This window comes from Hemiscyllium ocellatum, chromosome 19, assembly GCF_020745735.1.
Source record: "Hemiscyllium ocellatum isolate sHemOce1 chromosome 19, sHemOce1.pat.X.cur, whole genome shotgun sequence".
NCBI lineage: Eukaryota > Metazoa > Chordata > Chondrichthyes > Orectolobiformes > Hemiscylliidae > Hemiscyllium > Hemiscyllium ocellatum.
The window spans coordinates 40,862,213-40,879,410 of NC_083419.1; the positions used below are offsets into that span (position 1 = coordinate 40,862,213).

A 17,198-nucleotide genomic window follows, 5' to 3' on the forward strand; every position below is an offset into this window, starting at 1 on the left:
GGGACCACATTCGCTATCCTTCAGTCTTCTGGCACTATTCCCGTAGACAATGACGACATAAAAATCAAGGCCAATGGCTCTGCTATCTCCTCCCTAGCTTCCCAGAGGATCCTAGGATAAATGCCATCAGGCCCAGGGGACTTATCTATCATCCTTTCCAGTATTCCCCAGACCTCTTCCCTACATACCTCAAGGCCATCCATTCTAATCACTTGTGACTCAATATTCACATCAGCAATAGTGTCCTGTTCCTGAGTGAATACTGACGAAAAGTATTGATTTAGTGTCTCTCCAATCTCCTCCGTCTCCACGCACAACTTCCCACTACTATCCTTGACTGGACCGATACCTACCCTAGTCATCCTTTTATTCCTGACATACCTATAGAAAGCCTTTGGGTTTTCCCTAATCCTACCAACTAAAGACTTTTCATGTCCCCTTCTCGCTGCTCTTAGCTCTCTCTTTAGATCCTTCCTGGCTACCTTATAACTCTCAATCGCCCCATCTGAACCTTCACGCCTCATCTTTACATAGGCCGCCCTCTTCCCTTTCACAAGGGATTCCAATTCCTTATTAAACCACGGCTCCCTCACAAGACCCTTTACTCCCTGCCTGACTGGTACATACTTATCAAGGACACCCAATAGCTGCTCCTTGAACAATCTCCACATATCATTTGTGTCCTTCCCTTGAAGCCTATTTTTCCAATCCACGCATCCTAAGTCATGCCTCACCGCATCATAATTTCCCTGCCCCCAGCTATAACTGTTGCCCTGCAGTGCACACTTATCCCTCTCCATCACTAAAGTAAAAGTCACCGAGTTGTGGTCACTGTCCCCGAAGTGCTCACCTACGTCCAAGTCTAACACCTGGCCTGGTTCATTACCTAGAACCAAATCCAGTATAGCCTCACCTCTTGTTGGCCTGTCTACATATTGTGTCAGGAAACCCTCCTGCACACATTGGACAAACACCGACCCATCTAATGAACTCGAGCTATAGCTTTCCCAGTCAATATCTGGGAAGTTAAAGTCCCCCATAACAACCACCCTGCTACTTTCACTCTTCTCCTCAATCATCCTCGCAATACTTTCCTCTACTTCTCTCGGACTATTGGGAGGCCTGTAGAAAACTCCTAACAGGGTGACCTCACCTTTCCTATTTCTAACCTCAGCCCAAACTACCTCACATGGCAAGTCTTCCTCCATCGTCCTTTCCACCGCTGTAATACTATCCTTGACAAGCAATGCCACACCACCCTCTCTTTTACCCCCATCTCTGACCCTGCTAAAACATTTAAACCCTGGAAGCTGCAACAGCCATTCCTGCCCCTGTTCTACCCTCGTCTCTGTAATGGCCACAACATCGAAGTCCCAGGTACTAACCCACGCTGCAAGTTCACCTACCTTATTTCTTATACTTCTGGCATTGAGGTATACACACTTCAAGCCACCTTTCTGTTTATAGGCACCCTCCTTCGAGATCGATGCCTTGTTCCTAACCTCCCTACACTCAAGGTCCTGTACCATGAAGCTACAGTCCAGGTTCCCATGCCCCTGCAGAGTTAGTTTAAACCCTCCAAAAGAGCACTAGCAAACCTCCCCCCAAGGATACTGGTGCCCCTCAGGTTCAGGTGTAGAATGGTTGGTGAAACTGATACCAAAATGTAAAGAATGTTCAGTTCTTCACCTCTGACATCTATTTCACCGAAAGCAAAATACGTAAATGTTGCAAGTGTCTTATATGACTCTGTATTGTATAATATTGTGTAATATTTAATATTCTTTAATTTTACAATAGTGTTCAATCAGGACAAGGAAAAGCCAGTTCCTGTGAATCTAAAAGCATTCCAGATTATTGGGACAAGTCAGCTTTAACAAGTGTAGGATACACGGTAAACTCTTTTCCTCTATTACACAATAATGGTACAGAAATTCTGCAACAGCCAGTTTACATTTAAAGTATTTGATTACACATTTATAATTCCTGCTATAAGGTGCTGGTCCATCATCCACTCCCTGTGGTTTAGATCTCACTTAAGGAAAAGTGTTTAAGGGGGTTCGAGAGTTGGGTCTACAGCTCGTCATTGAGGTGCTGGATTATTCAGGGACTTTTTTGGGGAAAACTGTGTTTAAATATTTTTATTTAAGTTTTCAACACTTTTAGAGGATCAAGGAAAGAAAAACAACGAAGAACAAATATCAAAATGATGTCAAACACAATTGCATGACAATTGGTAGACTAAAGCTGCCAAGATATTCTGCCTTGATGGATGACAAAATAAATGTTACATCAACTATTTACAAGAAGGATTGCTGTCCTTGAACCGCTGAACCTTACTTAACAGGAAGTGGTGAGGCTCAATGCAGTGTCGGGCATAAATATAGTTTTTAAGTTATTTATTGCCACATATATCTAAAAGAGTACTGTGAAAAGTGTTTTTGTCACCACCATCCAGCACCATTTTGAGTTACTAAAAGAAAAGAAAGCAGTTACATAAATAGAGTTCATCTTCTCTACAAGGGGTCTTCAAACAGAGTTCCAGGGCTTTGCAAGATCTCTGCTATGTGTCCCAGGCCTCTGCACAGGGTACAGCAATGACAAACACGCTTCTGGCATATTGCAGCCAGGAGTCCCCACTCCAGGCAGCGCCTCTGCTGCAGCCGGAGACTCACTGAGTCCCCAAATCCACACTGTGAGCCTCCCGGGGCCAAGAGTCCTTGCTCCAGGCACTGCCACCATTGCAGCTGAGGCCTCGCCACACCACTCTGGCTTCTCCATGATGTCAGAAGATGAAGGAAAGGAAAAAGATAAAGAGAAAGACGATAAAGAAGAAAGAGAGATAGAAGGATGTAGCCAGCCTGGAACAGACATGCCCAGAAGCTGAACACTACCCACCATGCCAACACCGCCATCTTCGAAATGGGAAGATAGGTGATCCTTTAAGGAACTGGTAGGGTAAGGTGATGCAATTTGTGGCTATTCAGAAGATAGCTCTATTAGTCTGTTACCAAATTACTGTTTGTCCACACCAAGTTCTCATTAAAATTTATAAACTTGTAAAAGTGTCTCATGCTTCTTAAGTGTTATTCACACATTGTCCTCTACTGACAGCCAGGCTGTGTAAATATCAGTGAGCCACCCTGTTGCATTTTAGAAACACATTAGATGTTGTGTCCATGCTGTTCCTGGCCACGTTATCAATCCAGCTGTCTCCTGTTGGATCCACATATGGACAGTACATGAGATTACATCATAGTATCATCCAGATAGGTAGCACAGCCTGCAAATTGGTGAGAAAACAGCCAATGGCTACAAGCTTGCTATCACCCCTCACCACACCCCAAGAGTGATTTCCCTGATGAGAACATTTGATCATTAAATAAACCAGACAGAATGAATCTTTATTTGAACATTCTCACTTACATACTCATTGTCTGGATTCTTTTTGCAGCGTATTCAGCTCTCTCCACTCTCCAATGAATATAAGAAAATCCAGTCCCTCTTCGAGAATAGCATGGAGCCCGGCAAAATCCAGAAAATTGACAGAATCCAAAACCTTGGACTTTGGGAAATATTTCAGTGGTTTGTAAAATATTACCAATTAGTACAATTCTATCTACCTACTTACAACCTGAAGCACAATCTTATAAAGAACTGAGGGGTATAGCTTTGGTGATATATGTGGCAGAATGAGATGAGAAGTGCAGGAGGGCAGATCTCAACTGTGAAATTGTCTTGGTCCATCTTTTCCACTTTCCACAAGCAGGGTAGGAAGATTCTTACCAGTCAGCAAGAATTAATGCATGTTAAGTTTCTTATTAACAACTGGATGAGCCTCGTTAATGGTCAGATTCTGAAATTATCAAACTCACTACCAAATTAGACTTTGGGAAAACATTGTGTAGAAATCCGGGAGGATTCACCTCCAAATAGCCACCATTTTGGAAACAGGTAATAATATTTCAACACACGGTCTATGCGCACTAGCTGCACACACTCCACATCCACAGACATTAAAGTCCCATTTTTCCAGCCTCCAAGAACCCTCAACGTATATCTCTGATCCACATATAGGACACTTATGAAGGTTAAGTGCTACCCATCAGGCGCACTGGCAACTAACATTGTAAGGACATTGTGCATTCAGGAACACACACCCAGCTCAAGATTGGACCAAACTGAATCTCCAGGCTCTTTACTCACTCTCATAATGCTCACTCACTCTGAGCCTACCTGGATGATCACAGCACCTCTGCCCTGCATTGCCTTACTTTGCCTTTTTGTTCCTTGCCCCCTTAGCCAGAGATACCAGATTCATATTACTGTTGTCTTATCTTGCCATTTAGTGCAGAAACAGAGCCAGGAATCTTCTTATAGTTGTCAGCAGGCCTCAGTCAAATCAAGGGGGAATAGCCTTTCCTCAAGGATTCCTGGCTCAGTATAAGAGCAGCCTTCAATACCACTTCCGTTTGGAATGCTTCCGTTTGAATACTCTCCTCATAAAAGGTGAGAAACCAAATGAAAGGCACCACTGTCATAAATCCTTCTGTCCGATTATGTGATGTTTCTTGGAAAGGTATGACACAGCTTTGATTAGATTAGATTACTGACAGTGTGGAAACAGGCCCTTCGGCCCAACAAGTCCACACTGACCCTCCGAAGTGCAACCCACCCATACATTTACCCCTTACCTAACACTATGGGCAATTTAGCATGGCCAATTCACCTGACCCGCACATCTTTGGACTGTGGGAGGAAACTGGAGCACCCGGAGGAAATCCACGCAGACACGGGGGGAACGTGCAAACTCCACACAGTCAGTCCCTTGAGGCGGGAATTGAACCCGGGTCTCTGGCGCTGTGAGGCAGCAGTGCTAACCACTGTGCCACCGTGCCGCCCACATGCTGTGGTATAGATGCAAAGGTACCCAAACCGAGGGAGCAGGATGCTCAGATGGCATGCCATTTGAGGGTATTTAGCAGGGAGAGACCTGGGGCTGCATATTCGAGGAGTGAACTGACTATGACAGTGTTGTTCGAGTGTGGCTAGCAAAAGAGTAACAGTGGTAATAAGGGACATTATAGTAAATGGGATTGACACTATTCTCTGCAGCAAAGTGCAAGAGTCCTGAAGGCTTCATTACCTGCTTAGTACCTACATTTGGAACATCTGATCACAGCCTAAGAGGAACTTAGATTTGGAAGGAGGAAATCTAGTCACCATCATCTATGTAGGTACCAGTGATATTAATAAGATTCAAAAGAATTTCTGTAGTCAGTATTAGAATTTAGATACCAAATTACGAAGCACAACTCAAAGATAATACTCTTCTGATTAAGACCTGATCTTAATCTGATCTACACTAAATTAGCATTGATCAATAAAAAGTAGCGAGGTTGATGTTCAAAGATTGACGAGGTGGCAGTGGGTTCTAATTCATGATGCATTGGCACCAGTACTGCAGCTTTTTCATTTGGGCATTCTACACTTGAAATTTTCCTGGGCCAATGATGCAGAGAGTCACATAACTAGGGAAGTCTGGAGGTTTTAAAACTAAATAGTGGGTACAAGGGATCAAATTTGTGAAGATGTGGTAAAATCAAAAAGTGTAGATAAGAGAGAAAGGTACGAATATAGGAAATGATAAACAGACTGTGACAGGAAGGGAAATAGAGCACAAATTTAAAAGCATATCAGCAGATAAGACTGGAAGTTAGAAAACTAATACAAAGACATAACTAAAGGCTCAGTATCTGAATGCAATGTCCAAGCATAACAGATGAACTGAGAGCACAAATAGAAACGAATAGATATGATCTGCTAGCTATTACAGACACATTGCTTTGGGATAACAGCATGAATGTTAAAGGTTTCATGACATTTAAGAATGACAGAATGCAAAGAAAATGCTGAGGATTGCTCTGTTAATTAATAGTGGTCTGAACATAATGAAAATGGATGACTATTGGACATTTTGATTTGGAACTATATTTCCAATTCCTTCGTTGTCACTGGTCAAAATTCAGGAACTCCCTTACTGACAACAATGGACTGCAACAGTGCTGCTCACCATCACCTTCTGAAATGCAATTAGGGATAAGCAACAAATTCTGGCAAATGTTGCCCAGATCCAAACAAAAAGAAACTCATCACTCAAATATTTAAAACAGAGCTGTCTTTAAGAGTTAATTGGGCTAAAAATAGAAAAGTAGCTATGCATAGAGCCAATGCATTTCAGAATGCCAGACAAGAGGAAGGAGGTATGCCTAGAATTTACTTAAAATTTTTGGAAAGATTATTTCTGATAAAGATTGGAGCATTGCTAATATTGCATTCTGAAACAAGAAATAGAAAAGGGATAGTTCAGGAAATTATAAACCAGATTGTCTTATCTAAGTTGAAAATTTTGTTTTGGAAGGTTTCATAAATTTACATCTTACGTCTTCTGTTGACGCAATGCTCATATCTTCTCACATGAACTCTTGGAAATAGTATTTACTATTCCCCATTTCACGGTAACTTCCATGATTATCAGCTACAAATTGACTGTGCTAGTGGAGCAATTTCGTTTACTGTGATACTTGGTCTCAAGTTGTTGACACCTCTCTTTGTTCCTTTATTCAATGTTGTAAAATATTTTTAACACTTTCTCTTATAAATCTTGTATATCCCAATACCTTTTCCCACGTCATGTTTTCTCTCCACCTCACTTTCAGTTGCTTGGTAATTCATTTAGGATCATGTTTGCTTGCTCTGAGCTTATCAACTTTGGGAATGAACTTATCCTGCATGCTTAGCATTATTCTTGTAATGGCATTCACTTATCATCTACAAATGTTTCAAATAATCTGAACCTCCCACTCACTCACTGTTTTATATCTTCCCTCACTTCATTGAAAGTACCCTGTTTAGACTCTTGTGACTTACGTGTGATTTTTGAATATTTTTGGGTCACAGATCGCATCAATACAACAAAGAATTCATACTAGACAGCTAATTTTATTAATATGAAATATTAAAAAATCTAAATTTTTAAATCTAATATTTTAAAGTAATTTCAAATGCAAAAATTCATTGGAGGTTTCAAGTGTCATCATGCACTGAAGGAAACAAATTATACCTTACAATTCAAGCAGTTATTTTGTGTTGGTCATTTATATTCATGACTATTTTTAATACAGGCTATTAAATATTTGCAAAATAGCATTCATTAATCAGAAGTGATTTTCAGTTCTATTGGAAATTAAGGTGCCTCAGCTTTGACATAGAGATTTGATTGCATGAGTAGGATATTCTGATGACTCAGTGGGTCAATAGATGGACTGTTTTAAAAGGAAATTGTGATGGTAATACACCAAAAAACAGAAGAACTGAATACATACTTTGTATCAGTCTTCACAGTAGAGGACACTAATAGTATTCCAAACCAATTAGATAATTAAGGAGTAAAAGGGGAGAGAAGGTGAAATAAACACAATAACTATCACTAGAGAAGAGGTTCCTGGGAAACTAATGGGGCTAAAGGCTTGTAGGTCCCCTGGCCCTGTTGGTTTACATCCTAGGATATTAAAGGAACTAGCTGCAGAGATAGTGGTTATACTGGCAGTAACCTTCCAAGAATTCTTAAATTTAGGAAAAGTCCCGGAGCATTGGAAAACTGAATTTAACACCATTATTCAAAAAGAGAGGGAGAATGGTAATTATAGGCCAATTAGATTTCCATTGGGAAAATATTAGAACCTATTATAAAGGATATAATAGTAGAACATTTAGAAATGCATAAAATAATCAAGCAAAGTCAACATAGCGTCATGAAGGAGAAATCATGCCTACCAAATCTTTTAGAAACATAAAAAATAGGATCTCCTTAAATATCCCCATACTCAATGATGGAGGGGCTCTGTACATCAGTGCAAAAAGATAAGGCTGAAGCATTCATAACAATCTTTGGCCAAAAGTGCCAAGTGGATGATCCATCTCGGCCTTCTCCAAAGGTTCCCAGCATTACAGATACCAGTCTTTAGCCAATTTATCAAGAATTGGCTCGAAATCCTGAATTCTGCAAAGCCAGGGGCCCTAACAACATTCCAGAAAATGTACAGAATGTGCCGTATCACAAGCTAGCCTGTTCCAGTGTAGTTATAACACTGAATTGGCATCTACTCAATAATGTGTCCTGTCCACAAAATCCAACTTGGCCAATTATTGCCCTACCATTTTACTCTGGATCATCTGTAAAGTGATGGGAGTTGTCATCAACAATACTATCAAGCAGCAGTTGCTCACAAACAGCTTGCTCATTGCCACTCGGTTTCTGATCTCATTGCAGCCTTCGTTCAAACATGGGCAAAAATGCTGACTTCTGGCAATGAGGTGAAGGTGACTGTCCTTGACACCAAAGCCACATTCTACCAAGTGTGGGGATCAAGGAGCTCCAACAAAACTGGAGTGAATAAGAATCAGGGGAAAATTCATTGCTGCTTAGAGTCATACCTGACCCAAAGAAAGATGGTTGTATTTATTGGAGGTCAGTCAATCAGCTCCAGGACATTTCTGCAAGAGTTCCTCAGGGTAATGTCCTAGGCCTAACACTCTTCAGGTGCTTCATCAATGACCTTCCCGCCAACATAAGGACAGAAGTGGGGATGTTTAGCATTGATTTCACAATGGTCAGCACCAATCGTCACACCTCAGATCCTGAAATGGTACATCAAACAATGCAGCAAAACCTGGGCAATATCCAGGTTTTGGTTGATAAGTGGCTAGTAATATTCATATCAGACAATGTCCATCTTCAACAAGGGAGAATCTAACTAGTGTCCCTTGACATTCAATGGCGTTACTATCACTGAATCCATGCTTGCTCCCCATCAACATCCTGGGGTTATCATTGACCTGAAACTGAACTGGACTAGCTGTATAAACATTGAGGCTACAGGAGCAGATTGGAGGCTAGGAATACTGTAGCAAATAATTCAATGTTCTGACTCTCCACCATCTACAAGGCACAAGTCAAGATGGTTTAGATGGGTGCAGTTCCAACAACACTCAAAACGCTTGACACTGTCAAAGATCAAACAACACACTAGTTTGACATTGTATTCCTAGCTTTCAATATCACTTCCTCCACCACCAATGCACATGGCAGCAGTGTGTATCATCTACAAGATACACTGCAGCAACTGACCAAGGTTTCTTTGATAGCACCTACCAAACTTGACTTCTGCAACCTAGACAGACAGGGGAACTGACAAATGGGGACATAACCACTTGTTAGGAGTGAGATGGAATACTCAACACTTGCCTGGATGTGAGTGTAGCTCCAACAACATTTAAGAAGCTTAACACCATCCAGGACAAACTAGGCCATTTAATTGGCACCACATGTTCACTCCCTTTACATCGATATTCAGTAGCAGCAGTATATGCCTTCTACAGGATGCAGTGCAGAAATTCACCCAGGCTCCTTGGGCAACATCTTCCAACCCTGTGAGCACTACTATCTAGAAAGACAAAGGCAACAAGATACATAAGAACACCACCACTTGTAAGTTCCCCTCCAAGCCGTTCATCATCCTGACATTGAAATATACTGCTGTCCCTTCTCGTGTTGCTGGGTCAATATTCTGGAACTCCCTCCCTACCAGCATTATGGAACTACCTACAGCCAATGATATTATAGCCTGATATTCAACATCAAAATCTTTTGGAGCAAACAGCATGTTGATATGGCAAGAACATTCCTCTGGTTTCCATGTTGTGTTTTCCCTGATGGCAAGTGTGTATAGTGAGTTTTGTGAGATTACAACCAGTGGCAGATTGAGCTGTTAACAATACATTTAATAAGTAATTATGTATGTCAATTCAAAACTCAGCACTGACTAGTGTGAAATCTCACCACACTACTTGGAAAAAACATACAGAGTTAGGGCTCACTAAATATCTTAGCCCAGGTTGCTCAGAACCTGATACGATTTCATTCAAACACATTATAACACAAAGCAAAATAAATACTCATCCTGTTGTTAAATGCTATCCATTACAGAGAGTCACATCAGCTGAAATTGCACATCTACAGTAAATCATTAAGTTAAGTAATTCTCTCAGTTGTTCTTCCAAAGTTTTCATTCACCTTTTGCCTACTGATCCTCAGGCAGAAAGAACAAATAAAGAAAAAGAATCATGAGGATGTGGATGAACAATTTCTTTTTCACGAAGTTACAGATCACTCGATTGTTGATGCCATTTGCTACCAGAACTTTGACTGGGGAAGCTTCTCACAGAATGGAACTTTATATGGGAAAGGTAGGTAACTTTGCTTTATTAATTTTCATGAAAATTAATTTTAAATTATTTACTTGCAGCCTAAAGCAATGTACTAAATAGAGAAAAGTCAGAGTCCTGGTTCCAACCAAACTGTAATTTTATGTATATCATGTTGGGTGCTTTCTGAGACACCTTGGCTTCCAAATGAGGTTGAAAATTAAGAAGAAATTGTACAATGGTATCTGAAGCAAAGGAGATACCTCAGTTCAGGCAGTCTTTGAACCTGACTTGGGAACTAGCTGCAGAACACCAGAAAACCAAACTACTTAAAATTGGTCTTGTTTAAAGTTCATCTGAGCATCTGTTGTCAGCATCGTTATTGCATTGTAAGCCTCATTGTCTCATCCTGACAAATCTTAGTCCAAGAGAGGATAAGTCTAGATAGCTGGTTATAATCCAGATGCAGTGGAGGGAAAGGATGTCTCTTATGCTTTATTGAGCTTTATACATTCCACAACACAATGCTGACACATTTTGTGGAAAGTTGGACCGTAGGTTGGTCTCATCCACCTGAATCAGTCTGTACATGATAGGGAAGACAAATCTCTTAAGTTATACAGAGAAGAGTCCTGATGACTACCCTTTCCTGGTTTGACAAGCCCATCAAAGCAGTTTACCAGGATGTGGTCACTGTCAAAAACTAACTACTACATAGAGCCATAGGTGACAAAAAGCCAACATTGCTCACATAAAAAAAAGTTCTAGAAAGATGGCCAGATCATTTCAAATACATCCTGTAATGACCTTCATATATGAGTGAAGAAGCAAACAACAGGCAACCACAGCTTGTGATCTGTTACTGTCTTGATGGACCTTCCATGCTGTTGCCATCAGCAAAGTATAACAAACTCCTGTTTAATGCAAACCCCTAGGAGTCAATACTGTCCCAGTGGATATATATATATATATATATATATATATATATATGGTAATAAACAATACCTCATCAAGAAGCACACTGAAAGTCTATGTAGGAGCAAGGAAGCATCCTGCAAAAATACAAGGATCCTTCATTTTATGTTTTGTGACATCACTGACCTGGTAGCTGTATTGTAAGGAAATAATAGCAAGTCCGTTAAGATATCTATGGAATACCATTTTTTAAGAATGCTTGAAAAAGACTACTAAGTGTTTGCATCAGCTGTAAAGTGATCAGTTGTAATGGCCATCTCCACCAAGCAATAATTTACCCACAATCCTTTGATGTTCAGTGTCATAACCAACCTAGAATCCCACACCAGGCTGGGGTTTACCATTGCCCAGAAACCAAAATGTGCTTGCTACATAAGTACTGTGACTACAAATGCAGGACAGAGGTTAGAAATGCTACAGTGAAAAAAATCACTTCCTGACTCCCCAAAGCCAAGCAATCATCTATCAGGCACAAGTCTGGAGTGCAACAGAGTACTCCACACTTACCTGAATGAGTGCAGCCCCACAAATGCTCAAAAGGCTCAGCACCATCCAGAGCAAAGCAACTCATTTTATATGTGCAATGTCCATAAATGTGCATTCACTCCATTAACTGATGCACAGTGGCAGTAGTGTGTACAATCTACAAGATGCACTGCAGAAATTCACCAAGGCTTTTTAAACAGCACTTTCCAAATCCATGACCATTGCCATCTGGAAGGACAAGGCATATATGTGGAAACATCACAATCAGCAAGTTCATCTCCAAGCCACTTAGCGCCGTGACCTTGAAATATAATCGGCATTCCTTCACTGTCAAAATCCTGGAACTATCTCCCTAATGGCATTGTTGGTGTGTCTATACCAAATGGACTTCAGCAGTTCAAGAACGGAGCTTAACACCACTTTCCCAAGGACAGTAATGGACATTAAACTTTGGCACAGCTGGAGAAACTCATATCCCCTGAAAGAATAATCCAAAAAATCTTGCGTTATAAGAAATATTGGCTCACATGCTCAAACAGTTGACCTAGAAATAGTATCAGCAAGAAAAGAAAAGAAACTGTGTTGCTGATGGACACAAAGTAAAAAAGAGAGTGAAAAGTAGAGGGGCTTCGAGGATAAAGGTAATCAACAACCAGCTGCAGACACAAAGAGAATTTAGACAGAAATAGAAACAAGAGCAGAGCGAACCTGTGAGAAGAAACAAATCAGTTCAGCAGCAGGTCAGTTTTCTCTTTTGGTGGAATAGTTCTTGGATTACTGCAAGAGGAAAGTGAGAAGGTCTAAATTCTGGAAAGCTTTGTGAATAGCTCAGAGATACTATTTACTGTTGGCCTGGAACTGGCAAAACATATGTTCGTGGTTAGTCAGTTGAATTGGAACTCTAAAAGTACATCATCCAGACTGTTGTGACTTGACAGAAGCAAGGTTCATAAAAGTGTGCCTTACGAAAGATAATTATAACCATGAAACTCAAAAGTAAAACATACTGTTGGATGGGACTTCTAGCATACCTTGCATGAATAAAGAACAGCATGTTCTGAAAATTGTGCAGATATGAATTGTCATATGGTGGTAAGAAGTATTGCTAATGCTTGTGGGTATATTAGATTCATCCCAGTATCACTTAAAGTTAAATTTAACTTTTTTCTTTGAAGTATCATTTGCTTGTTAATTGAGTTTAATTTGGGTTGGTTCTGACTTGTGTTAAAGTATAAGTACAGAATGCCAAATCCTGTTGGCAAATTCTTAAGTTGGGGGTTATTTGGCAAATTTGATTAATTTGGGTTATGGTTCCCTGGGGACTGTGATAACCTATACAAGTAAAAAGAACTTGAACTTGCCACTCACATGACACTCAGTGAGGTATTTCCTTTCATCACTGGTAAAACTTGCATCCAGAATTTCTCTGAACCACTTAGGACAATGTCTTTACCAGAATCTCTCAGCAGAGAGCCAATGAGTTTTCAGAAAAGGTTGAGGAATTATGGATGTATTGCTTACGGTTAGATGGCTCCAAGTGAAATTCCAAAGAACAAAGACGTCATTTGTTTACCTGACCAAGGCCTTCAACATAATCAACCATGAGGATCTTTTAAAGATACTGGAGAAGCACCTGACCTGAGGAATTTACCACAATGATTTGACAGGTTTACAACAGCATTCACACGTGTCTTTGGTTGATAGTGAGTTTTCTGACTCATTCCTAGCTACTAATAGAACACCAAACCTCTTCAGCAAGGTCTCCCATGATGATATAGTAGCATCACTATCCATGATCACAAGGACTGGAAGCTGCTCATTCTGAGGGAGATACTTTGCATTTCTCTGCTTGCCAATGTCTACACTCTAGGTGCCAATTCAGAGTTGGGCAATGTAGGATTAATTTGTTCTCCCATGCAGGCAACAACTTCACCTTAATTTTCATTACAAAGAAAAGTGAGGTAATATTCAGGAAAGTTCCATCTTGACCTCAAGGTTTCAGTCTAGATTTTTAGATTAGATTCCTTACAGTATGGAAACTGGCCCTTCAGCCCAATAGTCCACACCAACCCTCTGAAGAGTAACCCACATAGACCCATTCCTCTACTCTATATTTACCGCTGACTAATGCACCATAACACTATGGCAATTTAGCATGGCCAATTCACCTGACCTGCACATCTTTGGATTGAGGGAGGAAACCCACACAGACACAGGGAGAATGTGCAAACTCCACACAGACAGTCACCCAAGGCAGGAATTGACCCCAGATCCCTGATGCTGTGAGGCAGCAGTGCTAACCACTGAGCTACCATGCCATCCCGTGTAAATTGGAACACATTCTATTACCAGAACCTGTCAGCAGAGAATAAGTTCATGAGTAACTCAGCACCTATCTCTTTCAAGTTGAATATACTGACAAAAAGATACATGCAACATTTGTCAAATCAAATTTAGCCTTCTGCAAACTTTGAACATTAGCCTGGAACTGAAAAGGAGTAGATCCCCCCCACCAAACTGAAGATACATAGAATATAATCTTGTCCACTCTGCTCCAAGCATATCAGAATTGGACTGTTTACCAGCGTCATACCAAGAAGCTCAACCACATTGATTGAGGTGTTTACAAAGATGAAAGATGAGATGGAAAATATCAAACCCTGAGTTCCTCAACTGGGCTGGTATGCCAAGCATTTACACCACATTCAGATGATCACAACTGTGTTTGCTGGTCATGTAGCCAGAATGTATGATTCACACTTATCAAAGCAAATCTTGTATGCTGAACTTATATCTAAGGTATGCTGTCATGGCACTCATAGAAACCACTACAAGACTACTCTGAAGGCTTCACTAGGAGTTCTGATATCGAGTCTGAATCCTGGGAGAAGCTCGGCTAGATTTGTTGCAACTAGTGCAGCTGAATATATGGTGCAGCTTCCTTTGAAAGTGCATATCAGAAGCAGCGAGAGAACACAGCAAATCCTAAGTCAGCAACTCATCCACGTTGGTTTCATATAACTTGGTCAACCTAATGGGAGATGTGATTCTGGTTGCTATTTTAAGACAATGTTTCTGGATCCTTTTAAAAAGTCATTTCAATCTGTGGCTGTCCCAGGCATTAAATTGGCTTATGGAACTCAAAAGTTCAGTATTCCATATATTATAAATTAAAACTTTCCATAAATTTAAAATGTACTTAAAAAATTCGGGTCTCCCTGCTGTAGGAAAGATGTTGTTAAACTTGAAATGGTTCAGAAAAGATTTACAAGGATGTTGTTGGGATTGGAGGGTTTGAGATATAGGGAGAGGCTGAATAAATGGAGGCTATTTTCCCTGGAGCATTTGAGGCAGAGAGGTGAACTTGTAGAGATTTATAAAATCATGAGGGGCATGGATAGGGTAAATAGCTAAGGTCTTTTTCTCAGGGTAGGGCGAAGAGGGCATAGCTTCAAAGTGAGAGGGGAAGATTTAAAAGGGACCTGAGGGGTAACTTTTTAATGTAGAGGGTGATGCAAATGGAATAAGCCACCAGGGGAGGTGGTGAAAGTGTGTACAATTACAACATGTAAAAGGCATCTGGATTGGTATATGAATAGGAACAGTTCAGAGAGATATAGGCCAAATGCTGGCAAATGGGACAAGATCAGTTTAAAATATCTGACTGGCATTGGCAAGTTGCACCAAAGGGTCTATTTCATGCTGTGTAACTCTGGGACTCTCTTTGACATAGAAAATAGCTTGATTATCCCATTTTCTTCTTAAAATTTTGTTTTTACATGGAGAGTCTATGAGAAGAAGTTGCTTCTTCTCCCATCTGTAGAATTTGACAACAACACGTGCTTTCTTTTCTTTAGGGACATACTTTGCCGTGAAAGCATCCAACGCCAACTTTGACTTGTACTCAGATTCTACAGCATATTTCAAAATCATGTTTTTGGCACGGGTTTTGATCGGAAAGTTTATTAAAGGACACCCAAGTTATGATCGACCACCATCACAAGATGCCATAAGCTTCAAACCCTATGACAGCTGTGTTGACTGTGTTGATAATCCATCTTTGTTTGTCATATTTGAGAAATATCATATTTACCCAGAATATATGATCCAATTTAGTAATGAAGTGTAGAAAAGCATTTGTTTCTGACAATCTTTGGCTAATAATGATATCTCATGGGGAGATATGACAACATTATTTTTGCTTTAAAGAGTGTGTACTACTTGGGAATTTAATGCTTCTGATTTCTGCTAACTATGAATTGATTTTGTAAGTCTGTGCATGACCAGACGGATATTGCATGCAGCCATTTCACATCAGAAAATTGTATATTTTATTGCATGTTATTTTTTAATATGTGCTGGTGGCAGTTTGGCTTCAAGTTAGACCTTAGCATCACTATAAATTGCTCCAAGGATCAGTGTCTAGAAAGTGTTCTGTCCCTCCAGAAATCATCTCACTCCAACATTGAAACACAGAGCACAGGCTTCTGCACTCTGATTCTTATGACCTGTCTGAATGAGAGCAATAGTTTAGTGAGAGCTTGTGCTTGCTTACAAGTAATGAGTCTCAACTTGATAGCTTGTAAAAGCCAACAATTCACCTAGCTTTGGATCCATATTTAATTGAATCAGACCAATGTGTAATACAGGATAATTTACGAAAGTGTTTTTAATATAGTATTCACTCTTCTGGGCAAGATTTTAAAGAAGTATTCTAAAGATCTTTTTAGTTCCCAATATCATCCTTATAACTTCTTTATCATCAGTACTGCCTTTAATTCTTTCTCACACAGGATTTTATGAGAAAACAGCAGATTTTTAAATAGTCTTTGTTTAATAGATCTGTTTACATCTTGCCTCTGCTCAAATTAACATGACCAAGGCTTTGTAGCACTTTGTCTTTCCTCCACCAATGTCCCCAGAAATCTAATAGCTTCAGTAAGCAAATGATTGTATTGAATCTTATAAACATATTGCCCATTTGAGGGAATTTATCCAGTTGCATTGTCTGCATCATTTTATGGTGCATGTTTATCCTTGATAACAGTTTTATGTAGATTATTATTCTTTCTTTAAATCAAGTATGATTAGCTAATTTGCAGAAATATTAACTTATTAAATGGATAGAATGCACTGCAAATGTAACAGATGAGGCTTTGATTTGAACACAGATCATTGGTTTTTAATTTGGGAAATTAGAGTTACCATTTTTACTACTCATGTCCTTAGATACACATGCTTCCTTCTCATCGGCGTTTATTGTAATTCTGATTTAAGTATGAAAAATGTTCTATTTCCTGTTAGAAGGTTCTACTGTTATTAAGCAAATTGAGGGTATTTTGCTAATCCTATTTGAGAGACCTGCTCCTTCTACTCATTCATAAATATTGGAATGATCTTTTGTCCTAAAAGTGGGAATTGTTGATCATCTCATTTTTTTAACTAGCAACTGAAAATGTCCCTCATCCGTT

The 17,198-nt window shown here is 39.9% G+C and overlaps 1 protein-coding gene across 1 annotated transcript in view; it reads left to right on the forward strand.

Annotated features, from left to right (window-relative positions):
* Window positions 1-16,754, forward strand: part of LOC132824715 (protein mono-ADP-ribosyltransferase PARP12-like) — a 60,942-nt gene extending 44,188 nt beyond the window's left edge. The window contains exons 9-12 of the mRNA XM_060839387.1: window positions 1,801-1,894; window positions 3,455-3,585; window positions 10,157-10,308; window positions 15,585-16,754. Coding sequence (XP_060695370.1) covers window positions 1,801-1,894; window positions 3,455-3,585; window positions 10,157-10,308; window positions 15,585-15,856 — 649 coding nt within the window. The 3' untranslated portion in view covers window positions 15,857-16,754. The remainder of the gene's footprint in view (window positions 1-1,800; window positions 1,895-3,454; window positions 3,586-10,156; window positions 10,309-15,584) is intronic.
* The last annotated feature ends 444 nt before the right edge of the window (window positions 16,755-17,198 follow it).